Raw genomic sequence first — 26,037 nt, forward strand, 5'->3', positions numbered from 1 at the left:
CACTTGATCATATGCATTATTTTGGGCCTACTAATATTAATATCAATACCAAAAAAAAAAAAACATATCAAAGATATAATTATCTATTAGGTAGAATTTTCACCTTTAAAAGATCCTGGCTGTGTATAGTTCACAGACCATAATTATGATCTACTAAATCAAAAGAAAAGGTAGAGAATAAAGAGGCCAAATGGTAAAAATAAGAAAGATAATATTGAAATATGAACAAAGCATTAATGTTTGTAACAAAACACTTTCCTTCTCCATATATAAACAACTTGATTTTTTGTAAATGATTGAAATTGTGATCTATGATTACACTTTTAAAGGTTGCTTTATTTTGTATTCTTCTCATTAATTTATGATTAATAAGAAATAAATCATATTTTTATCTTAATAAATGCTTTAAAAACTTAGGGAAAAGAGAATAAAATCATAAGGAACCAATGGGCATCAATGGCCAAAGATCACATTGCCAATGTGAATCATGGGTTTTGAGTAGTTTGCTGTGTTGGTGAGGTACAAGTATTTGCATCAGTGTCATGGCTCTCAGCTGGTTCAAAACTAGACTGCCCAATATGGCTGAACAATGAAGAGAGTAATGGAGGGTGGGAACCCTTTGGTACACATTTTCTTAACCAAACTGACCCTAACAACACCGACATCGCCGACATTTGTCGACCAATAGAGAAGAAAAAAGTTACACCTTGGAGGCCATCTGGGCTAAGAGAGTATGAATGGTCTATATCCAAAGGGACAAGGTGGATTGAAGTGTTGAGTCACCTTTTGTTACTAGAATCATTGTAAGAAGAAGGTTAAGTTCATGGTTGGAAAAAAGTCTGGAGGGTATGTAAGAGAATGATGGGAGGATAAGAGGCAATTCTTGACCATGACATAATGTTGTTGGCCAACACAAACACAGTACATTTACAATGTCATTGCTTCCCAACCTTTATATTACTTAAGCATTGTTTTCTAGGGTTGGCTCTCTTACCTTTCTCTCCTCCTCAGTCCTCCCTCTTCACCATAAAATGTGACCAGACCAGGAACTCTTCTTCCTCCTCCTCTTTCCCTAAACCCTTAAAGGTGCCTTTTTTTTTTTGTCCTTAAAAGTTCTTAGTGGGGGTTGTTTTTGTTATTTCTCCATATACTTAGGCGACCATATCTAACCATGGAAGATACACTAGCACCCTCTCTTTCTGTCTCGCTCTCTTGTTCTCCCATGAAACGATCCCTATGCCCTTCTTATGTATGAAACCGTTTCATCGCTCGTCATTGATGTGTTCTTTAAGGGGAAGAGATTTGTTGCCAGGCTACGAGGCCCATGTGCAATGGAAACGTATAGACTAGCATCTTAGGGGAGGAGTGAGTTGGTCATTTCATTATCCCATGTGAGAGGGTGCAGGGAGCACTGCCGGCACGCCACCGAGGTGGGGTTGGGAAGGTAAGGTGCGCATTACGCATTCTGCGTTATATAGAGGAGTGGAACTTTTTGAAAAAGGAAGAAGACGAGAGACAGAGAGCTGCTGCTGCTTCTTTTTATATAAGCAATTATGTATCGAGCAGAGAAGTGTTCTTCGATTGCTTTAGTGGAGACTGAGAGTACTCACTAGAGCCCCTAAAAAGGTTTTCTTCTCTAACTCTCTGAAAGTTGTTTTAGAAAATTTTGTTATCTCTTTTAGTTTCAGAGTTTTCTGTCTAGAAATGGCTGCAAATGCAGTTAGAGCGTCTGAAACTCCCGACGATTCACACGAAGGTGTTCCCTCCGAAAATTCTACTTAGCGCGAGAGAATGATCGTTGATTTGCGTTCACATGAGCTAGAAGGACTAGAGATCTCTCGTGAATACAGCTAGAGAGAACGTTGATGTTCATTCTACTTGAACCAGTAAGCTTAAAAGACGTCGTCTTTTTTTTGGGGGTTACTGCAATTCCCGTGAAGTTATTCCTGCTTAGATCTTGTTGAAGTATTTTAACTGATGTTTTAAGCTGTGGATGTCGACATGTCAGCTGATATACTGTAATCTATGAGTCTCTTTTGAAGCTTCATTTTTTGTTGAACTGTGATTTTGTAAGACTGACTGGAGGGATTCTGAGTGGAGGATTGAAGGACTTTGCAGTCATTCTAAAATTTATGGCTAAATGCTCGAACAGACTAAACTGTTCAGATGCTTTCGTCAATGATCTGGATAGTTTAATTTGATAGTGATTTGTGAGTTTTTGGAGCTTTGGGGATCGTTGTAGAGACTTGAAACTTGGGTTTTGAGATTCTTGTTATCTGAAGTTGGGAATGGACCACTTGCTTCTTCCTACTGTTGGACCGCCAATAAAACGACGAGCGGGTTTAAGAAGGAAACAGGCGGGAAGAGGTTCTTACAGAGGCAGCTAGGCCTATGTATTTGAGAAACTTGGGATTCTGTGTGTTTTTGACCCTGGGAGAGTTCTTGGGGAGTTAGAAATTTTACTGGTGTGGAGATGGGTACTCACTTGCGGGAAACTCTCCGAAGCCTCTGTTTAAAGACAGAGTGGAAATATGCGGTCTTTTGGAGGCTTAAACATCGAGATCGCAAGTAAGTTTAGTTGTGGTTTTTGAATTTCTGTGAACGATTTTGGTCATTACTTCCATTATTACCTGCTCTTGAAATATATTAGTTAAGGTTTTTGCCTCTTTTATAGTATTTGTTTTCAAATTATATCTGCCCTTTCCCTCCTGACATATTTAAGCCCCAGGGAACTATCTCATTAGTTATTAGAGAACATAACTTATTTCCATTCATTCTCTCTTGATTATTTCCATGTTTGCTTTATTGGATACTTTATCTATGGGTTGTGGTCAGGCCAAAGCTTAGAAATATTACCCTATTTTTAATACTGGGAGATAATATAATCACTAAATTCGGATTACCCATTGCTGTTTTGTGTATCTTATTTGCACTGATGTATTGTCTTTCATTCTGTGGTTTTGCTATTCACATTATGGTTGGAACTTGGAATTGGAGTATTGGACTACCTGACTGACATGAAACTTTATCTGGTTGATTCAATTTGGAGCTGATCTGAGTGACTTCAAAAATTTATATGATAAAATTTGATTCTTTTTTTTTTCAGTAAATATGCCAAAAAAAATTATTTATCACTTTTCATAATCAAGAACTACTGAAAAGATTACATCCAAAACTTGGAGTTTGTAAAGGTTGGCAGAGGAAGGTATAACTTACTAGTCATGCATTTGATTGTTATCTAGGAATACAGACTTGCATGGTGAGAATTGGAACAAATCTGCTTAGATATGACATGTGCTGATACATTTTATAATGGGTTGATTATTTTACACTTACTAACTATTTAAATTGTCTATTTGTAATTCTTCCTCTAGATAATTTCTTGCTTCTGGTTTGAGGTGATTTCATTTCCATCTTTACTTTTGTGGGTGCAAGCTCATTGTCTGATTTCAATTATCATCTATGTCCCCTTTGGTTATTTTGATATTGCTGAACTATTTTAACTGTTCAATGTGTAATTCTTCTTTTAGATGATTAGTTGTTATTGCTCCAAAGTTAATATGCTTCCATCTTTTTCTTTTTCCTCTGTGGGAACCCATTTCAGGATTTTGACTTGGGAGGACGCTTACTGCAATAACCATGAATTACCTAACCATTCAGAGAATATGTGCTATATTGATACCCTTGTGGACTTTCATCATGGGGGGTATCAACAAGACCTGCTGGGATTGGCACTGGCAAAGATGACTTATGCTGTATATCCACTTGGTGAAGGGTATGCTTCTATATTCTTATTCTTTTCTTCTCTTTTCTTTAATTGTTGTTTTTTTTTTTTTTTTGTTGCAAGAGGGGGAGGGGGTTGATTGGGATTAGGGGTGGCTGGTTAGGTGCTATCTGAGTAAGTTTTGGAATTCTAGTTTCAAAAAGGTTTGAGGTGAAAATTTCATTTCGAGTAGCTGCTGTTTTGTGAAACAGTTAAATAGATACAGATGCAATTATGGTTGAGTATCATAGTGGATTGTTTTCTTTGTGTTTTTGGTTTTCTTTCATTCACCTTGTCTGTGCCCTTGAAGAAGCTTAGATTTCAAGTTCTGAAAGGTTTCCCTTAACACAGTTTAGTATTTACCTTTTCTTTTTCACATGCCTGTTTGACTAAATATGACTGCATCTAAAGATTTTGTGGCTTCATATGTGTTTTCTGTTGAGCAGGATTATTGGCAAAGTGGCAGCTTCTGGAACACATCAGTGGAATTTCGCAGACAGGCCTGCATCTGGTTCCTGGTCATCATCTGAAGTAATGATTTTTCTTGTCTTCTAGAATTAATAAAATTTCAGATACGTTCACTCTATCGTTAGAGACAGATGAGTTCTGATACTTCATTTATATTGTCTCATTTTGGTGATTTCCAGTACTGTGATGGGTGGCAAGCTCAATTTTCAGCAGGGATTAGGGTAAGTTTCCTTTGTCTATCCCTTATTTATTGTGTCACCTGTATTCTAGTTTTGCACAATACCTAATACTACAGTTATGATGCACAAGTAGCTAGATTTGTAGAGTGGTCAAGCTCACCAGTTAGGGTGGTAGTACCTTTCATTTCTTTTTGGCTTGTGATATTTTTCCCTTGCCTGATTGGTCAACCTTGTTGCTTCTGCCCATTAAGTAACAACAAATAGAAGATCCTAATCATCTGATCTGTAACTTCTGGGACCACACATTTTGCAAAAGATGTGTCAGATAACTAATCATTTGGTGGATGTGGTTTTGGTCTGTGGATATGTGCATAGGTGCATTGTTGATTGGATAGTGTAGACTGATGACTTGCACTATTGACAACTGTAGATGTTTGGAGCCCCACCCATTATGGCCTGCCATGTCATGTTATACATAATTTGCTAAATTAGGCCATGTGTTCCATTTAGATTACAGAACCTTTTCAAAATTGAGAGCCTTCTCAAGGTGAATCTTTCTTCTTCAATGTGAGTTATGCAAGTCCTGGAAGATTGCTAGGATTAGTCAGACCAGAATTTGTGCCATTTGGAACAAGCCGAATTTTCTTCTGTTAGCCCTCCTGGTATTTGAGAATGTATTGATTTGTTTGTTTGGGGCATTAGGACTGTCCTACCATGCATAACTTCCTTGCAGGAAGAGTGGAGATGTGTGGGGAAGGAAATTTTGGATCTTTTGGACTGATGATTGTGTTACTGATCTTGGTGGCAAATAATGTTGCCAGATTGGATGCTTGGAATTGCTCCGGACCTTGCTTGGTAGTATTGCAGTCTATGGGGAGTTCTATCATTTGTATGGTCAAGATTGGTGTCTGCATTTTTGGATGGGGGACCTGAACGTCTGCTTTGTTTAAGTTTTTGAGCCTAAATATCATTGTTTCCCTATTCATGGCATAACCCCTATAACTCCATTTTGACCATTGTATTAAATTATTTTGATGTATAGATCTGATTTCGGAGTTTTGTTTTGTAGACCATTGCTGTTGTTGCTGTAACTCCTCTTGGAGTTGTACAACTTGGCTCTTTAGACACGGTAAGATGAATCATTAGACTTTTGTGAATCTGATTTGTTAATATTTAAACAGTCGCAAATTGGTACTGTTGCACGTATGCAATTCCAAGCTGGATACGTTTCGAGTTTATATCCAGTCTTCTTTTATCATCTGAAATTTAATTTTTTGAAGTTATTGAAGGGAAAAAGGTACTCGTACATTTATAAATTTGCTATGAATTATTATGTATACAGTATACTATTACAAGAAGGGCATTTCACCAGGGGCTGCCATGTTGAATTCCTGGCCAATGGTAGAGTAAAGTTGTGAGCCCACAAAGTTTGGCTTTGAAAAACTGTTCAGTTGTAATGGATCCTGAACTTGAAAGGGAGTGAGACTTCTTGAAGAGAGTTGGGCTCCTCACGCATGAGGTTTTTAGTCAACTCTGTGCTTGGACGCAGATCATGTCCCTCTTTGGACTTGGATGTCTGCAGAGTCTAAACACTTGCCATTATTTTGGGATTGCCCATTAAACTAAAGGAATCGTCACATCTCAATGAAAAAATTCTCCCAAATTAGACTTTTGCTCTCCTTGGTGAAATTCAGAATAAGATCACTAAAGGAGTTCCAAAAGAACATAGTTCAGCCCTAGATCTTCTGAGATCCTGAAATTCAATGCTGCTTGGAAACAAGTTTAGTTGATCTTCAGGGTTTGGTTTACTAGTCACTGCAGATTTAGTAGAGTTTGGGCTTTTTGAGTCTTCTCTGTGAGCATTAATCTGGTCAAGAGTTCATTTCTGAAATCTCAAAGCTGTTGTTCATCTCTGTTTTTTGGTAGGCACTGGCTCAATTGTGGTGAATTTACTAATGAATCTCTATCCCATTGTCAACCATGGTTTTTCTGGACCCTAATTATTTCTGAAATCATCGGGGGCCCATTTCATTAGCCTTTCCCATTAATGACCAATGTTACACCCTCAGCTTTGCACATTCTTGTTCATGCTTGCTGAGTTAACACATTGCTAGATTAAGAACATAGGAAGTGTATTAAATGACATCAATAAAGTGGAGCATGGGATATGGGACCACTTCTGACGCATCCAAATTTTGAAATTTTTTTTTCTATTTTAAAATAGTAATATGATGGAGAGCTCTTTAGAGAGAATTTATTATATTTGTTCATTTACAACTTCTAAGTGTTGCTATTTGGCCTATTTGATTTTTTTTTTTTATTGATGTATTTAGTGATGGATTTCCTCTGTAGAACTTCTTAAAGTTGATTCATTGTCAATCTTACCACTTTGGCATCATGATCATTTAGGTGGAGTTTTTTGTTTCGGCATTGGTGAACAGTGGACGGTTGGACAACATTATTTTGCATCTTTTATCAGTTATTCAAAATGCAAATAGTGTATCTGGTGCTGCTATGGTGTTCTGTTTTCAACTCTCCTGAATTTCTTAACATAAATATGCACCAATGTGCTTCATTTGTATGATCTTGTTCTTTGTAAAATCCTATTTGGTGAATCATTGTACAGACATCTTGTTTTCTCCTTTATTTTTATAATGCCATCCATATTCATTTAACTTTAGCTTTGGATTTCGCTATGTTTTCTCCCCTTCCCTATGTGGAAAGCAGGTTTTTGAGGATTTGAATTTGGTTACTCGTATCAAAGATATCTTTTGTTCACTACAAAGTTCCTCTATGAGAGTTCTTCCCAAACCAATACAATGTACTATGAAGACTACCCCAATTCTGGTATGTCCCCTTAGATTTTATTTGATAGACTTATGTTCTTATAAATTTATTAGCATCTGATGTAGTTCTCTTCCAGTCAGAATTACCAACCAAAAGGTCAGATGAAGAGATCATTAATGATTGCCTTGGCATTCTAGATGAAGTTGTAATCAGCATAAAGCCAGACACTGGATCTAATTCATTGCCATTTTTTGGAAAACTCAATAACATCCCTCATGTTCTTCCTCTCTCTGATCTCTGTCCAAAAGAGGCTGTTGAAGTGGTTGATAAACAGGTAGGAATCGAACCACTCACATTGTGGGGTGATGAAAGTGCTCAGTTTATTCAACATTGGCGGGGAATCGTTGATCTGGAGCATCAAAAACATGTGCAGATGAAACTTCTTAACAACAAAAAGTGTGGGGAGGACACTAATGGCTGGAAGGATATATGTGTGAGTTCAAGACGCATTCATCCACCGGCATCACACAATTCCTGCGCTGAGAATGCAAAATTAAATAATGATATGTTGGAGTCTGGAGTACATATCCCTTTCCGGCCTGTGGATTCCCTTGTTTCTATGGCTTGGGAGGAAGTTAAGAGTGATAGGATGATTTATCTTCAAAATGAGGGACTCCATGCACCTGAAACATTTGAAATGCAGCTAGGGGAAAAAAGTTTGGAGCAGAAGTTAAAGTTGCAGACTGAAATAAAACATGTGGATACGAATACTTTGTTAAGGTTCTCTGCTGGATGTGAGGTGCATGAAGCCCTTAATCCAGCTTATGTTATGCAGGAACAGCATCATTCGTGGATTGAGGCTGAGAGGGGAGAAACTGCAGTATCTATTGAGCCCCCAGAGGGAATGGGCATTAGTCAGTTTATGTCAGAGTGTGGGTCAGATAATCTTCTAGAAGCAGTGGTAGCTAATGCTTGCGTTGGTTTTAACAGTGTTAAAAGTGAGTCTTCATTCTGCGAAACATCGCAGTCAGTTGTGACAACTGAAAAAAGCCCACAGGTGCCCATACGTGCTAAGCGTACTTGCATTTCAGCAGGGGGACCGAATGGTGAGTCCTTTGTTGTAGAGGATTCAAATTACCAGTTAACTTCTACTTGTCATTTAGCAGAAGCACATATAAGATCTCGAAAGGAATTATCCTCGAAAACTCTTAGCACATGTCATGAGCAGTCAGGCAGGCAGGTGGAACCAGCTAAAGTCAGCAAAAAAAGGGCTAGACCTAGGGACAGACAACTGATCCAAGATCGTATTAAGAAGCTCAGAGGGCTTGTACCTAATGGGTTGAAGGTAACAATACTATTTGTAATGCTCATAGATGTTTCTTCTCCATGTGGAAATCTGTAACCTTAATATAAACTGATAAACTTTGGTGGTTGCACAGTGCAGTATCGATTTGCTGCTGGGGCACACAATCAAGCACATTCTTTTTCTACAGAGTGTCACTGAGCATGCTGAAAAGCTAAGGAAGTGTGCTGAATCAAAGGTAAGCATAATAGTGGGTGAATTTTCTTAGTTTCATTTTTATTGCACCCAAAAATAGCCATCATTTTCTGGTTGGGATTTCACAAGCTCGAATTTTTCCGGAATGAGACTGGTTCTTGCTGACAGAGTGCAAATTGCGAGACTGGGTTTTTATTAAGGCTTATATTGTATATGATAGAATGGTTATCTCCTTAGGGTGGCCTGATGAGTCCCCTAGTTTTTTCTTTTTAACTTGCTGTTCATCAACTTGGGTGTGTATACCTAGGTATTCATTAACTTGGGTGTAATTTATTTGCATGATTAATTGGTGAAGGGATTTGGAGACCATGTTGGTTTCATGTCATTGCTAATCTGCATACATATGAGACTTAAACGAGACTTTGAATCCACAGGTGCATGATAAGGGAGTCGATTTACTAGGATCTTACAGACATGAACATGGATCAAGCTGGGCTTTGGAGCTGGGAAGCCAGACACTTCGTCCTATAGTGGTGGAGAACCTCAACATGAACGGGCAGATGCTTGTGGAGGTTTATTTTTGTTAAATATGAGCACAATAGTTGTTCAGATTTTCATTCATTGTTTCTCTCTGATATACTGGTCAAATTGTGTAGATGTTGTGCGAGGAGTGCAGCCTTTTTTTTGATATAGGAGAGGTCCTCATAGGTCTGGGTCTAACAATCTTAAGAGGTGCAACTGAAATTCGTGGTAAAAAGACGTGGGCATGCTTTGTCGTTGAGGTATGATTTTGATTGAATATAGTAGATATAGTTCTATCATTGTTTGAGTGGATCCATTTGGTTGCACTCTTTGCTATTGGTCAAACTAGGAGTATGTTCTCTTAGCTTGTAAGTTCTGTGCCCAACGCAGGTGTAACAGAATACAATCAAGTAGAAAATTTTCCTCCCTCAACCCACAAGTATTGTGCTTGTTTTGTTTTTGTTTTTGTTTTTGTTTTCTATACTGTGTTTATTCTGTGGTATGGAATGCAGGGTGAGAAAGGCTTTCATAGGATGGATATCTTGTGGTCGCTTATGCTGTTGTTGCAACCCAAGACTATAATCTAATGGCAACTGCCATTGTCAATGCCGGAATGATGATCTAGAGGTTTTGCATGGAATTTCCAATAGTCAGCCTCAGAGCGTCATGGTTGGTGTTTCAGAATCATGCACCTATCTCTTGCTGTGCCATCCAGTACCCTGCTCTCCCCCCCCGTTCCCCCCCCCCCCCAAAAAAGGAGAAAATATGTATGCATACGTAGTCTCTTGTCCCATGCAAATGTGAAAATGGGTACTTATTCTACTCTGCTTGATGGATGTCTCCTGCTTGCAAATATGGAACTAAAATCTGTCTTAAGATCTTCATATTTCAGATATTGACATAAATGTTAAGCATACTTTGATTTCTTCATCAATTAGGGATGATTATGGGATGACTATGGGATGCCCATCCCATTGTAAATTTATATTGGGCCTTAGTGGAGTTAGAACTCATGCAAATTTTCGATCTTTAATTCCTTCCTTTCCAAGCTTCGAGTAGGGATGACTATGGGATGGGTTAAATGGGAGATCTGCCCTGACCAATATCAGGTACAGGACGGGTATGGGTTTAAAAAATCTATACATTAGGGAATCCGAACCCACCTTGCCTCATCGCCCCATCCCATTTGCCTTGTAAAATATATATGTCCTATGCATATTTCATGGGATGAGAGGGGTGCTTTGAGCAATGTCTTGAATTGGGTGGGTGTGGGTATGGGTTTGGCTAAACTCTGTCTTGCCTTGCCCTGTTGTCATCCCTAGCCTCATGTCAACATGTTGGGTAGGCAGGTTACTATGGAGTGAAAGTTGAGTTTCCTACATCCCTAGTGAGGCTTCTTTTGCACTCAATTTTGTTTTGGAGGAAGTTTCTTTGCAAGTACTGGCAAATTGAATCATCCCATGTTGGCCGGAATTTGCATCTTATGCTGTCAGTGAAGCCATGGAACCCTGCGATTGAGTAATTCACACTAAAGAAGCATGCCATTGGTATCTAACATACTCTGTAGCACTTGCCGCTCAACACTCTGAAGCTTGCTTTTGGACATACAATAACAAGGCAAATACTATTAGCAAAAGGGGTTTCCCCACCCATAAAATACTTTTAAGACATATGATGGTTTTAGGAATCAGAATTGGCTTACCGATTCAGTTTCAAAAAAGCGACTGATTTCTAGGGTTCAGGCTGATGGAGGCAGAATCGGAATAGGTGGAGGCTGATCCTGTTGCCAATTTCGCTTCCTCAAACTTTACATCAGACTGAATGATGTTAAACAATTGTCTAAAGCAGAGTTATGTCTACCATGAAAGATTATTGGTAAGGTTCAGCCCTCTTTTTTGTTATAGTTCCATTGCCCTTTGAAGTTGAACTGCTTGTGTGGATCTGGGTTGCTCTGGTTCTGAATGTAGACTAGTCAGCAAGCAGCAAAGGAATTAGGTACAGCCTCTTTATAACATTGATCATTTTGTTGAATAGTTTATAGGCCACCATTTTTGTATTGGAAGAGAAATTTAGGAAACCAGGGTCTGGTTCCTAGTGAGACCCTTGACTAGGATCAAACCGTTTTTAGGCTTTCAGCTTCTTCCATCTCTTTCAGGTGGAACAGCTGAGCACAAGAGCCTCTAGTGTTAGAATGCCATTGAAGTTTTCAGTCTCAGTTCTTAATAGAGTTAAAAACAGAGACACTGATTGTGATAGATCATTCTATTGTGTAAGAATTAAAAGATCTTGGATCAAAGCAACCCCTCTTCTTCCCCCAGCAACAAACTTCACTAGTCACAGCTTGAAATGCTCCAGAGCAGATTGCCCGCCCAGTCCTTTGGAATTGTAGTACGCAACATACTCTGTTTCTGTGGTTTCTCTATAAAGAGGAGGATTTTCTTCTGACAGCAGCTCCCTGATTGGGCCATACTTCCTCTCACATTGCTGTAGATGCATGCAGAAGAAGCATGCCACTGATACTCTTGGTCCAACATGGTTTGCCAATACCCTATGCTGTGAGCTCTTAAACCTATCATTGGACATAAGCTGCAAGAACACAAACATTAAAAAAAATAAACCAAACGAATCACTTTCAGATTATCTAACAAATAAAGAAGTAATCCTAATATCACGAGTTAAGTAGATTCTAAGACAAGAACCTGTAGAAGATCTCCAATGTTAATTACTAAAGCTCCATCTACAGGAGGGACATCAACCCATTGATTCTGATGAAGAACTTGGAGGCCACCGATGCTGTCTTGCAGGAGAACAGTGAAGAAATCACTGTCGGAATGCTTGCTAATGCCCATTGTCAGATCTGGCTCAGGACAAGCAGGATAGTAATGGGATATAATGACATGGCCCTCTGCACAACCCATGTCTCTCAAGTGATTGGAATTCAACCCTAGAGCCTCAGAAAGCAGCTTGAACAGAGTTAATCCCAAGTTGTTAACTTGCTTCGAGTACTCCATCATAATTTCCCTGTAAATTAAACACAGAACTGGTTCTTAGGCCCTCTTTGATATCATTTTTATTTTTTATTTGTACTCACAAAAACAATTTTTGTTGTGTTTGGTATTATTTATGGTGCTTGTTTATATTTAAAACAGATAGAAAAAACACAAAAATAAAAAACGACTCTTGACCCATTTTTGTGTTTTGGCCAAAAGCCATTTTTGCTCTATTTTTGCGCTCAATGTTAATGAGCATGTGCTTATATTTCAGGGCAGAGTCAATATGGAGGACAACATCTCTCTCAACAGACCAATCACTGATGCCGAGATTTACCTTACTGTTAAATCCATGCCCATTGATAAAGCTCCAAGTCTGGATGGCTTCTCGGGTTTATTGTTCCACAATTCTTGGTCAATCATATCTAAGGAAATATCCAACTGCATCAAGAGTTTCTTTAATACTGGTACCTTCAATCTCTCTCTCAATCATATATACTTTTATTTCTTTCATCCCAAAAGTGGATCATCCATCTTCTGTTTCTGAGTTCAGACCTATAAGCCTGTGCAATTTCGTACACAAAATCATTTCTCGGATCATTGTTAACCGTCGGCGCCCAATCTTGAACCGCCTTATCTCTTTTAATCAAAATGGGTTCATTAAAGGGAGACAAATTCAAGATAATGTGCTTATATGCCACGATTTGTTACATAAAATCAAGTCTACCAGAGGCGTGGAAAAAAAGGTTTCTTTTCCCTTAAAGTGGATATGAATAAGGCTTATGATTGACTTGAATGGAACTTCTTAAGAAGCACTCTATCTCACCTAGGGTTTGATGCTAATTAGATCAACAAGGTTATGTTTTGTGTTGAATCCACTCAATTGGGAATTTTGCTGAACGGCAACCCTCTTCCCTTCTTCAAACTAACCAGAGGTTTACGCCAAAGGGATCCCCTATCTTCGTACTTGTTTGTTCTTTGTGCGGAGGTCCTTTCCACCAAACTTGCTGTGGCTTTATCGGAAAGGAAAATCAAAGACATACAATTGAGTAGGGGTGGCGAGAGAATCTCTCATATGGCTTTTGCAGATGACTTGATTACTTTCGGAGAGGCATCCATGTCAGAGGCTTGGGCTTTAGAGGAAGTTATTCAGACTTACTGCAGGTAATCTAGGCAAGCTATCAACATCAGCAAAACCAGAGCTCAGTTTAGTCCTAATGTCAAAGCCGGTTGTAAGAGGCAACTCAGAGAGTTCTTCTAAATCACCCCCACCTTTGCTTTGGACAAAAGTCTGGGATCCCGTTTGTAGGTGGAAAGTTATCTAAGGTTCATTGCTCTTACCTCCTGAAAAGGGTCACTTCCCGACTTCAACATTGGAGGACTCAGCTCCTTAGCCCTGCTGGTAAGCTTGTTCTGGTTCAATCCACCTTATCAGCCATGCCCCTTTATACCATGTCTTGCTTCAAACTCCCCTCTTCAGTTCACAAATCATTAGATTCAATAAGTAGGAGTTTCTTTTGGTCCAATGGTGTCAAATCTCTTATGCCAACAATATCCTGGAACACCATTTGTCTCCCAAAAAGATCAGGGGGTCTAAATGTTAAGCTTTCTTCTCACATGAATCAGGCTCTATTGGCTAAGAAATGCTGGGAACTTTTTCATCCTCCTACCTCTCTCTGGGCTTCAGTAATGAAAGAGAAGTACTTTCCTACTTGTTCCTTTCTCAATACTCACTGCCCCCAATCTGCCTCTTGGGGTGGGAAGTCCATCTGCTCATCTCGTGATCTTCTTCGTAAAGGCATCTTTTCTCAAGTTGGAAATGGTCGATCCATTAATCCATGGTTGGATTTTTGGATTCCAAATCACCCTCCGTGTTCTGCCCCCTTTCCTCTTCCTCTTCCTCCTAATGCCCCTCTTACCGTAGACTTCTTCATTGATCAGCATTCCTTTTCATGGAATACAGATCTCATTTTCCTTTGGTGGCCTCCGGATGTGGCATTCTCTATCATTTCCATCCCGCTTCCGATATTACCTTCTACAGATAAACTCATTTGGGCTGTTACATCTTCTGGCATGTTCATTGTAGCCTCGGCCTATGCTTTGGCTTCTTTGAGTACTCAGAACCATCCCAATCCATATTGGTTGAGATTATGGCATCTTCCTACCACTCCCAAAATCCAACATCTCATGTGGAAAATCCTTCACCAAAGGCTCCCTCTTCACAATTTGCTCAATGCTAGAGGATTTGACATCAATCCCCTTTGCATCATATGCAATAATCATCCGCAAACGGCTAACCATCTGTTCCTTCAATGCCCAACCGTTAAGATGATTTGGCAACAGGTAGGATTGACTCATTTGGCTCAAGGTGGAGACATCAGGGAAGAAATTATTAATTTCTTGAGTTCAAGAGACCGGAATAATAAACATTTCAGAGTCAAGTCTGCCCGCTTTTGCAATATAATTTGGCATATCTGGAATGCATATTGGGATTTAATCTTTCGGAATTCTGCATTCAACCCCTCATGCGTCATCCTCAGAGCCACAGCAAACTACACAGATCTAATTCAAGGTAATCATGATAAAGTTCAGCGTAGAGATCATTTACTCAGGTGGATTTCCCCTCCAATACCATTTGCAAAATTCAACATTGATGGAGCTAGTAAAGGAAATCCAGGGAGAGCACGTATGGAGGGAGTTTGCAAATCTACGGAAGGATTCATCTTTTGTTTTGCTTTTGGTATCGGCTGGAATTACGCCTTAGTCGCCAAATCTATAGTAATAAGACAAGCTCTTCTCATGGCCGCTTTGTTGGGTATCTCCTATCTTATCATTGAGAGTGATAACCTTGCAGTTATTGATATCCTCAACCATAACACTCAATCTATTCCTTGAAAGATCAATGATAGTCACTCACCACTTTGGCGTAGTTCTTTTCTAGGATACTCTTAGAAAAGCTAATGGACCTGCAGATATTTTAGCTAATTTAGGTGTTGCATCCCAACTTGCCAATGTTTGGTACAATTGTCCTCCTTCTTATATTTCTCTTCCACTGTTTGTAGACTCCTCTGGAGCATTGTTCTTCAAATAATAAATTTCCTTTACCAAAAAAAATATGCTTATATGTCCAAAAAGTGGGAATAAAAATGTCATCTGGTTTGTTATTAGAAAGGCAAACCCCCACACCCCCCCCCCCCCTCCTATTCTCCTTCTTCTTCCCCAACCCTGCACCTTTGCCCAACTTCCTTTAAGAAAGATAATTCAGATCAACATTGACCTTCGAAATCACCGAACCAGTAATTTAGGGAAATCTAACCACACCGTCAAAATATGTCGATGAAGACCATCCACTAACGGTTGTAAGAGAGCGATTCCTCCTTGATCAAAGGATTTGCCAACTTCCCAACCAGCTCAACTCATCTCCAAGGCGGAACCCTTTCTTTAAGGCTGGTTCCAACTTACGAACCCTTTCTTTATGGTTTTAAACTTCGACGATTAGAACCCCGTGATAGTTGCCAAAGAAAAACAGAATGACGACCAAGGTATTAAGGGGAAAAAGGTTTGCATCTTCAGGGGTTGATCGCCGCTCATGGCAGTCGACCAGAGCAACAGCCTGCCTCGAAACGCTCCAACGAACACTCGCGAGGTTCCAACGAACAAAATGCTAGCCTCAAATGTCAGAAAGACACAATGGCGACTAGGAAAAATTTGCGAGTATTAGAGTTTTCAAGCGCTGGGAACTCACGGCTATCCGGAGCAACAAGTAAGGGTGTAAATGAATAGCCGAAATCTGTTTCTGTATCCGTGTCTGTATCCGTTTAGCACTATCCAAATCCGTCCAAAAGCTAAACGGATGCAAATACGGATAGGCTATAGCTATCCGAAAAGCTATATTTACATGTAAACAGATAAAATATTCGATCCGAATCCGTCCAAAAGCCAATCGGATGCGGATGCGGATATAGCACTATCTGAGCCGAATCCGATCCATTTACATCCCTAGCAGCAAGAGCCAATAAGTCCCACCGAAGTGAGACCCACCTATTGTGATGATCCGGCGGTAATTCGGGGGTTGGAAAAGTGTCGAAAACGGTCTAGAAAACACCACTGTAATGCAAGGTCTTAACATCTTTTTTTTTTTTAAAAAAAAATTTATAATTGCCACAGATTTCAGCCATCACAAGGTCAACTGAACCCCTTGGAAATTCCGGCGAACCACAACCAACTACATCAACGGTCATCAAATAGAAGCAGAGAGAGAGATATAGGGTGAAGAAAGGAAAGCTGAGAGAGTTATAAGGAAGGTGGGTGAAGGAGACATCTCTTAATCCATTTTTTTCAAAAAAATCATTTTACACATAGGGATACCAAACCCATTTCTTCAAAAAATCATTTTATGTTTATTGGTTACCAAACCATTTTTATGTTTTGAATAGTCAAAAATAAAAAAGAAAAAAATGATACCAAATAAAGCCTTAGTAACGAAACATATATTTCTACAAAAGAAAAAAAAAAAACGAAACATATATGAATTAATAAGCTTTCTATGACCCAACTCAACATCTATTATAGTCATATATACCTGCAAGGCAGAGGGAGTTCTTCAGGGTTGGGAGGATGAGGAGCCATAACGCAGAGCAAGGTATCCCTCCAATTAGCTGCTCGAGACTGAAAGAGATCAAAATTAGTGTTAAATCTCACCTTTCTCGTGATATCGCGTGTGTAATACTCTTTCTTCACTTGGTCGTCTTGCTCATTAAACCTGCGTATACCTTGAAGCATCTGTTCCAGAACATTTAAGTTGATTCCATGATTCACCACCTGAAAGAACCCTGCACTCTCTGATGCTTCCCTTACTGTGTTAACGACCTCCTCACGTCGACCTCCGTCTTCATGGATGCCTTGAAGGTCTATGACCGGAATCCCCAACTGGGTAAGAAGGTTGGAATCCAAAGACTTGTCATGGTGGAGATCTTCCGGAGGACGGATGAAAATACGAGGGATCTTTCCCACCTTGGAATCTACAAGCCCTTTCACACCAGTTTTCGAAGCATCAAATTCCTTTAATTCCTTTTTTCTGTCATAGTAGTCCGATGCCGCAGCAGATCCTTGTGGGCCTTCTTCGGTGCCTGCTGAGACCACCATTTTGGTAACCTTAATTTTTCTATTTATGTGTGTGGGTTGTTGTAGCTTGTGGGGCAGGAGATGAAATCTGTAACTTTGATTGTATTCAAACTTCTTCGATCGATCAGCTGTCACATATACATATAAGAAGAGCGAAGCAGAGGAGTCTTGGATCTGGACGGCACTGTAAACTTTGACCAAACTATGAAAGAAGGAACCAATTCTACAATTTACCAATTGGGATCTGGCTTCACTTATTTTTTGTTTTGGATAAAATATTGGCATGAGTCATGACTTCCTACATCTTTGATCGTTTCTGTAACGAAAGTCTTGTAATGATAATCTCTCTCTTCTCTCTCTCTCTCTCTCTCTCTCTCTCTCTCTCTCTCTCTCTCTCTCTCTCTCTCTCTTTCAGAATGTTCTCTGTGCCGCAGTGCACCCTGCGCCCAGGCACATGGGCAGCATGTGCTGGGTGGTCATTGCGCCCACCCCCATGTGTCTGGGCGTAGGCTGCACTGTGGCATAGAGAACAGCATATATATAAATATAAGAATTCACTTTAAGCTTTCATTTTAGGACTATGGCTGTGTTTGGTAGGAAAATAATCCTCTCCAATTCTTAAAAATGTGCAGTGTCGCATACAGATGTCAACACTTGGCAGCTCAGACATCCAACGGTTCGAGTTCATTGACCCAGACCATTGGATGTCTGAGCTACCAAGTGTCGAAATCTCCACCCTGCATTGCCGCACTACATACTTTTAAGAATTGGAGAGGATTAAAATCAGTGTTTGGTATGCATTCTAGGTCGATTTCGAATTCTCGGATGATAAAAATCGCTGTTTTTATCGTCAAAGAATGTGAAATGGTGGACGGTTCACCCACCAACCTTAGGTTCACAAATTCCTCCTAGGGTTTTAGTATGTTCCAAAATACCCTCCCAATTTCCTTTACTGCTCTCTCCCGCCATACGGTGAATGGGATCCCATTCTCCGTGGGTGGAGGGAAACTCGGTCTTCATTTTATATGATGTTTGAGTTTAATAGATTTTAGCTCTATAATCTCTAAATGGTCACCCATACAATGAAAATTAGGGTCTTTTAGTGAGGTTGTGGATCGTCTCTAAACACCGACATTTGGAGAAAACAGATGAGTGACAAATGAAAAAGCAAATTAGTATTGGATGAAAAGGGGATCATCGAACCATAATTAGCATGGGCCGTATGGAGAGACATTGACCACTGCATGCCCTTTGGATTCTGACGCTAGAGCTTTGGGTTTTTTTTTTTATTTTTTTATCTCAAATTTTGGTAATCCACGTTTCCTTTGTTTTCTATTCCAGTCACTTTGGATTCTGACGTTATAATTTTTTTTTCATTTTCTTTTTCTTTGTAGGTAATAGGAGTTTTGATTTTTACTCCAACAATTAAGGGTCACTTCCCATTTTCTCATCCCACTATACTCAATCTTCCCCCTTTCTTTTTATTTCACGAATTATTTTCCCCATCGTTGTTTAAAACAATTTTTTACCTTCGATAAATGAAATTGGGATAATTTTGAAAGCTTGATTTTATTTTCTTATGTGGCATGAATCCTAATCAATTTTGAGGGATTAAGTAAAATTTTTCAAAAATTGAAAGATATGAATATTAAATAAATTTAAAATCTACTTATCTTATAATTTTCATTCTTATCTAATGGATCTAAGAAATTTTTCCTTTTTAAAATCAATTGTTGTGCATCTGCATCTTATAATCCGAAAAAGAGTCGGAGTAGGATGGGTTTCCTCCTACATGATCATCTAGAACATTCTTGAGTTGTGGCCATCTTTTTTAGCCGCCATTCATTAAAAATATTCGGCCCCTATTATCTTATTTTGATCTTTGTATCTTTCCGTGTATTCCAAGGGCTGCAAATTCTATTGCGAGAGCTCTCATGCCATCAGAGCTTTATCCATCTAGGTTAGTTTAGCCCAATTCCGATCCTTAAATCCATCTAACCCATGGATTTTATAACTTAATCAGGAGGTCAAATTGTTCACCGCCTACTCGGTTCCAAAAACTCAAATCTGAACCAAATTTTGACCAAAAGACTAAAAAACTCTGAGCTATCCAATCCCAAAACCGTAGAACATTCAAAATCGTGATCAGTCATAGTCTGATTGGGATCCCTAGACTGGGATTACAAAGGCAAAATACCTTCCAACGAGAGATTTAACATCCTCCAACAAGAATCTCAAATCCTGCAGTTCCAAAATGGAATGTAAACACCAGCAGTATCAATGGATGAACCCCAATGAGTCCACTGGAATACAATCTAATGTGGCAAAGGAGAAAAAACAAAACTACATAAATAAGAAACACTAAACCTCATTTTGAAAGGACAGTTCATGAAGTGCCTATAAGCAGCAAAATTAAACCCCACTCAACAGGGGGGGGGGGAAAATACTAAAAAACAAAAAAAAAAAAAAGAAGGGATTCTGATGCAAGAATAGAGATAAAAATCCCCAACGATGCCCATGCAGATCCTGGCTGAATAACATAATTGTGTCAAGAGACCAAGAACTGAAGCCCAACAAGTTTCTTGCACCAATATGCAGATCCCTCCACCTGACCTTCGTCACCCACTTGTTTCTAACCCGTTTTTGTTTTGGGAGCCTTCTTCTTGGGCTGCCTTTTTGGGACAAAATTCTTCATACCAAGGAAAAAGAGCAACGCCCCAAAAAGTGCAAAATTCTGCAAAAGAAACTCTATTCCAAAATCACCAAGAGGCTCATGAAGCCCATAGAGGCAGTAATATGGTTAAGACAAAAACTAATGTGATCACACTAGATAAGCAAGGAGAATTGGCATGGCTAACCTGAGTAAACTTCACGAAAAGTAGACCAAACTCTTTCTTGTCGGTATCATAGTTGTAGAAGTCATACAAGATTGGAGTTGCAAGCAACTGATGTATAAGCTGCACAAGGAAAGCAAATAAACTCAGCACAATCATTAATAGAAATTGAACATAAAAGTTGGTTTGCATCATCCATAGAGAAACACAGGATAGACCCAAAAAAAAAAAATGGCTATTTTCAAATACAACTACCGACCAGGAGGTAAGCTCCAAAAGAACTGCCAAAGATGAAGAGAACACCTCCAATCCCCTTCAGAGAAATAGCCGCAGCCACTAGATGTTTAAGCTGTAAATAATATTATCTCTCAGTTACACAGCAACCAATTTGACTACAGCAACAATATAAAATTTTCATCAAAATAAATAAGGAAAAATCTCACTTCAATCTCTGGAACTTGCACCCCAAGCTGGGAAGATACATGACCCGTAACAACATTGTACTTTGGTCTAAGAGCCTTTGCTGCAGGCCCACCATCAGTCCCAAATTCGTTAAACCTAAGAGGCAGCTCAAATTAGATCACAATCAAAATACCTAAAGAAATAATTAATCCCAGCAACAAACCTACATCCATACTCTGACAAATATTGCTTGGAAAAAATCACAGATTAAGTGCGCAACCCAAGCAGTAATTTCGAAAGAAGCGAGCGACATTGTCTAGTTGAATGCATCATATAACATGAAACTTTTCCTTCACCAAGTAACTCACTGGAATCCCAATTCATTGGTAAGTCATGGATATTGCAATGAGGTTTCATGAGGCCTCATCATATGATGACAGTAGTCCCAATAAAGAGAAGTACCATCTAATAACGCCGTACTACAAGACTTGAGATCAAGGATCCTTCTGAAACAATAGAACTGGGTTTTACAAGGTATATTCACTAACGAAACCCTGAACCTGTGGGTGATTAGGATTCCCCTTAGTCATATTGTCGTCGAGATCTCCCATTACACTCTTTTTACATGAACGTCATAGGTAGAATTGGTTGCATTACTATGGCTTAGCTTCTCCTCATCCCAAACCTAGAGAATGATTTACCTTGCCTCATTTTTATTTTCAACAGGTTTCGACCATATTTCGGTAATTTCAGAAGTTTCGACCTGAACACCTATATAAATTCACTTATACCCATCGAAACATGAGGAAACCTGACTCGAAACTAGGACAGGCACTTATTTATACCAAATATCATTTAATTAAATGTTTTTTAACCACTTAAGATATTATTCATAAAATAGGAAATATCAAATTCTAAAAGGATAAATAGTTTAACCCCCAGTTCAAGAAAAAAGAAACTAGATTTCCGGAGGTAGGTACAATTTTCAACTTTTAAATGTTGAGGATTTTCTCAGATCTAAAAATTCTATAAATAAGGATAAAACATTGCTATAAACCAAAAGAGCGGTAAAGTATTCAATTGTTTTGATGTCTAAAAACTTATTTCCATCCAAAGAGATTTTAAACAGCATTCACGCACACCAAATTAAGTTTAACCGAGAACATAACTCCTTCAATATAAATCAGATTCAAGCAATCTTGGATTTGTTGGAAAGCTTTAACAAATCCAAGATTGCTTAAATCTGATTTCTATTGAAGGAGTTATGTTCCGGTAAAACCTTATTCGATACCATATCCAACAACAATATACACTATCAAACTTGGGTCAAAACCACAAGTATTATTTTGAGTGTGCTCTATGTGAAACTTATACATGGATTGGGTTCAAGATGATAAAAATAGGCAGCACAACAAGAATCAGGGCAAAAAACTTGTGCCTCGAAACCAAGGTTTCGAGTTGGCTTGGAGAAAGGACCACATGGTTGAAACCTGGGAAATCTCAGTTTTTGGCTGATCGAAACCAGTGTCAGCACCAAGTTCTTGATCCTTGGTCCATAGTATTTGACCACACAATAGGTGGAACTGTGGAAGTAGCCAGCAGTTCTATGAATAGCAAAGGCATAACTTCTTTACCCAAAAAGCCAACATTCAATGGGCTCCCATCACAAAGGCAATGCAAACCCTAGTAACCAAAAACTTAATGGACACATATATCTCATGCAAGCAATAAGCTTCATTCATTGAAAAAATAATGGAGGTCTTGCATAAAAAATCAATCAACACCAATCAATGCACTCTACTACATAGTTGTCAAGGTGTGGCCCAGGAAACAAGACACTTTTCAGTGTCCTAGGCATGCTACGATCTGCGAAAGGAGCCCACATTGGTCGCCTAAGTGTTGCATTGGTGACGCTACAAACACCATGTGACTTGGACTGAACTTTTTTTTTGTTGGACTGATATTTTGATTATTTGGGCTATATTAAAGTGATAATTTTTCCGAATATGTTATACCAAAATTGATTCTTTTTCTGTCTCTCTATTATATGCTATTATTAGGGGTGTCAATCTGTCGGTTCAGTCCGGGTTCGGGTCAGTTTTTTTTGGTTTCGGTATGGCTTTTAGGGAAACCGAAACTGAACCAATAATCGGCTCAGAAATTAGGTCTGAGGCTGAGAATCCAGGGTAATTCAGAAAGGCAACACATTCACCATTTACTGAAGACTTCAAAGCTGGTTCTTTCCCATAGTAAAGAAAGTTCTTTGGCGGTAGCAGGGAAAAAGAAGGCCTACGGCCAAAAAAATTCAACAAAATAGGGGCACATGGGGAAAAATGTTATTCTCTTTCTCAGTAAACAAATTCGCAAAAATACACACACACAATATATATATATATATATATATATATATAGAGAGAGAGAGAGAGAGAGAGTCCACAACTCCATTTTCAAGAACAATAACCAGGCACAAATAATCTTAAAAACTAGCCTTAAATGCCATGGAAGCTTCAAGAAAGAAACAGGCACAAAAAAAAAAAGTTAATGCTATGAAAGGAGGTCAAAAAGTAAGGGTGTCAAATCAAACCGAAACTGAACCGAGCCATTCACACTGAAACCGTGAAAAAGTTTAATAAATAGTTCGGTTTTGGTTTGAAAAATGAGACTGTTTAGGTAAACATTTAAACCGATGGCAAACCGTTTAAAGCGAAACAAATATTAGTAATATGTAATGGTAACAATAAGTAATTAGTAAATATTTAATGCTACAAATAAACAATTATTTAAAGAAAAACATATAAGAATTCAATTCATAAATCTACTTCAATAAAATTAAAAAAAAAAACTAAAAGACATAAAAGAAAATAGCCGTTTGAATTACCAAAAAAAAAGTAAAAAAACCTTATAAAACCTATTAAACAGAAACTGAAACTATTAATTAAACGGTTCGATTTTGGTTTTACCTAAAAAAAAAAATTGCAACAAACCGAACCGTACTGTTTAACACCCTTATAAAAAAGGCAGCAAGTCAGTGAGGTGCACTGGGAAGAAATGGTGGGTGCATGGTTTTCCATACAAAACCTAGGCAGGGCTTTAAGCCAAGTAACCACCTTTCCATTTATGACATTAATATCAATGCACAATAATTTAGTCAAGCTCAACGGGGATGGGGAATCAGTCCACTACAAAGTGTACTGGAGAGATCTACCTCAGTTTCTTAAGTCTGCCGTAAATTCTCAAAGCGTACCACAGACCTCTAGTAGAGTGGAATTCTGCTTCACTTGACAGATGGGGCAACTACATTAAGATATAAACAACAGCAGCAACCAAATGGGCTATTTAGGAAGAAAGCTAGTATAGGATTTTAAAGGGGGGTTGAACTAAACCATATGGAAAGACATTGAATTTTAAATTGTGCATTTGCTTAGCTGTCTGCATCAACATAATGTTGTGCAAAACAATAATTTGGAACTTTACCCAAGCCAATGGTTTATGAAACCCAGAAACACAACACTGTTGACAGAACTCAAATACACAGATTTCAGGGAAACACAATTTCGTTTTTTAGACATCTAAATACTAAGAGGATAACTCTTGTACTAATAGGAGAAAGTATGCATCTGAAGGCAATAACCACATGTCTGAAGATACAGGCAGGAGATAACGTCTATATTAACAAAAAGGCAGGGTGTGCAATAGTTTTCTTAGTCTTGAGAGTTGTGTGACTAATTACAGCATATATTGAAGTAATACTGCAAATGGCATTGAAACAGCCCCGAGTAAATAGGCAGACAACTTGTGAATCACCATCTCATACACAATCAGTGAACGATATACCTATCATTGATATTAGTATTATTAAAACAGATCATCACAATAAGATCTCATTCCAATTAATGAAAAAACAATTAACAACAATGCATCCAACTCCGATATAGATAGACAAGCCATAAAGGAAGCCTCAGCAAAAGTTTTTTCTTCGATTGAAACAGCCAAGTACCGAAATTTGATGCACTTGCAAGAAGAAAAAAGTCAACTTCAGTATATTACTGGTCCAAACATATGAAGCACAAAATTCGCCAATAAATTAAGCCAAGTTGATAAACTGGATTGTCCTACGAAATCAAATCACACAGCAAGGAAGTCAAGAACAAATTCATTCCTTTAGAAAAACCAAAACTGAAGTAAACTATTTTGTGCCGTCTAAAAAACTAGTCAAAAGCTTTAAATCTACCAGATCCGACAGCAAAGATAAAATTTACAACTAAGGAATAAAAACCCTAGCTTTTCTACGAAGAAGCGGCACACAAGTCACAGAATCGACAGATACAAAACGAAAGCAGAGGCCTTACAAGTATAATCCATGAAATCATAAGACAAGTTTGAGTTTGAGACAGATCTGTCGACGAAGAGACGAGTAAAGCAGAAAAAGCTTACTCTTGCCATGCAGAGAGGATGAAAACGGATGCGAAGAGAACCCTGCCCAAGAAAGAAGTGAACCCCATTGCTGTACGGACTTAGAGGTTGAGAGCAAAACTCGCTCACCCCGGAATCTCTCCTGAACCCTTCTTAGATTGGAAGAAAGATGGATGCGAAGGAGAGAAAACAGGGGCTATGGACAGAGAGAGAAGTCTGAAAGATCCTTCCAAACCCCGATCGTTCCACTTAAAACAACGGGGCGCGTAAAGGTCTATACTATATCGATATGATTATGAAAATAACCCTCGAGTCTTTGTTAATTCTCGATAATGCCCCTGTACCCTTTAGGCCTTTTATGACTCATATCCATCCATCCCTCTATCTTTATGAGGCCTTCATTACGTCTGCATGCTCTTCATTTGTTCTTAATTTGCTTCAACAAATTCAACCAATTTTCATTGAGGTGCATTAACTTAATAATTATTTTTTTTTTTTAAAAAGAAAATTTTTGTTTGGAATTTAATTTTTTTGGTACGAATTTTTGTTTGGATTGAAGGGATGAACAGTGGTTTTAAAACTAGGATCAGAATTACAAATTAACCTCATTCAAAACTGATTCTAAGAAAGAACATTGTTTGACTGTACAATAAAGTCAAATGTCATTTCATAGGAAAGAAAGGAGAGATAGACACAGAGAAGCGCTAATATATGCTACGTTATAATATACTACGAATGGGTTAGTCCGAGTTAAAGTGAGTCCAATTAAACTTAATTGATTCACGTCAATTCTCAGGTAATTCTTGAATTCCTCTCCACATACATGTGTACATTGCATGTAGGATCATAGGATGCCAAGTTTCAAATTCATTGCCATTTAGGGTGCATAGAAGAAGGGTACTTATGGAAGTGAATGTGACACTTGGCATGGATCTTTATCCCCTACAATTTCCTATCCAGTCTAGTTTCCCTAGTGCCCCTAACAAAGAGGGGCACAATGTCCATTCCACCCCTTCCCGAACACTCTGCCTAGGTGGGGTCCATATCCCCCCCCTCT

General features: G+C 38.7%; 3 protein-coding genes across 6 annotated transcripts; 1 reads left to right on the forward strand and 2 right to left on the reverse strand.

Annotated features, from left to right (window-relative positions):
• The first annotated feature begins 2,015 nt into the window (after positions 1 to 2,015).
• Positions 2,016 to 10,151, forward strand: LOC122641950 (transcription factor EMB1444-like). Of its 4 annotated transcripts, none has more exons than XM_043835302.1 (12): positions 2,016 to 2,568; positions 3,605 to 3,775; positions 4,210 to 4,294; positions 4,411 to 4,452; positions 5,480 to 5,539; positions 7,138 to 7,257; positions 7,334 to 7,531; positions 7,619 to 8,542; positions 8,637 to 8,738; positions 9,130 to 9,267; positions 9,352 to 9,477; positions 9,730 to 10,151. In XM_043835302.1, the coding sequence occupies exons 1-12, from the start codon at positions 2,474 to 2,476 to the stop codon at positions 9,802 to 9,804; spliced, it is 2,136 nt and encodes a 711-aa protein (XP_043691237.1). In that variant the 5' UTR covers positions 2,016 to 2,473; the 3' UTR covers positions 9,805 to 10,151. The 4 variants fall into 4 exon arrangements, with proteins under 4 accessions (XP_043691237.1, XP_043691238.1, XP_043691235.1 ...); XM_043835303.1 differs by having other exon boundaries at positions 7,631 to 8,542; XM_043835300.1 differs by having other exon boundaries at positions 7,334 to 8,542.
• Positions 10,152 to 11,513: 1,362 nt separating this feature from the next.
• Positions 11,514 to 17,352, reverse strand: LOC122643724 (1-aminocyclopropane-1-carboxylate oxidase homolog 1-like). The gene is made up of 3 exons (XM_043837313.1): positions 16,790 to 17,352; positions 11,917 to 12,238; positions 11,514 to 11,803 (listed from the first exon to the last, which is right to left on the reverse strand). Exons 1-3 carry the CDS (start codon positions 17,350 to 17,352, stop codon positions 11,552 to 11,554), a joined length of 1,137 nt encoding a protein of 378 aa, XP_043693248.1. The 3' UTR covers positions 11,514 to 11,551.
• Positions 17,353 to 19,692: 2,340 nt separating this feature from the next.
• LOC122641320 lies at positions 19,693 to 25,237 on the reverse strand. Its single transcript, XM_043834523.1, has 5 exons — positions 25,002 to 25,237; positions 20,609 to 20,723; positions 20,425 to 20,514; positions 20,190 to 20,288; positions 19,693 to 20,065 (listed from the first exon to the last, which is right to left on the reverse strand). Exons 1-5 carry the CDS (start codon positions 25,067 to 25,069, stop codon positions 19,964 to 19,966), a joined length of 474 nt encoding a protein of 157 aa, XP_043690458.1. The 5' UTR covers positions 25,070 to 25,237; the 3' UTR covers positions 19,693 to 19,963.
• Between the last annotated feature and the right edge of the window lie 800 nt (positions 25,238 to 26,037).

This window comes from Telopea speciosissima, chromosome 10 (genome assembly GCF_018873765.1).
Source record: "Telopea speciosissima isolate NSW1024214 ecotype Mountain lineage chromosome 10, Tspe_v1, whole genome shotgun sequence".
Taxonomy (NCBI): Eukaryota; Viridiplantae; Streptophyta; class Magnoliopsida; order Proteales; family Proteaceae; genus Telopea; species Telopea speciosissima.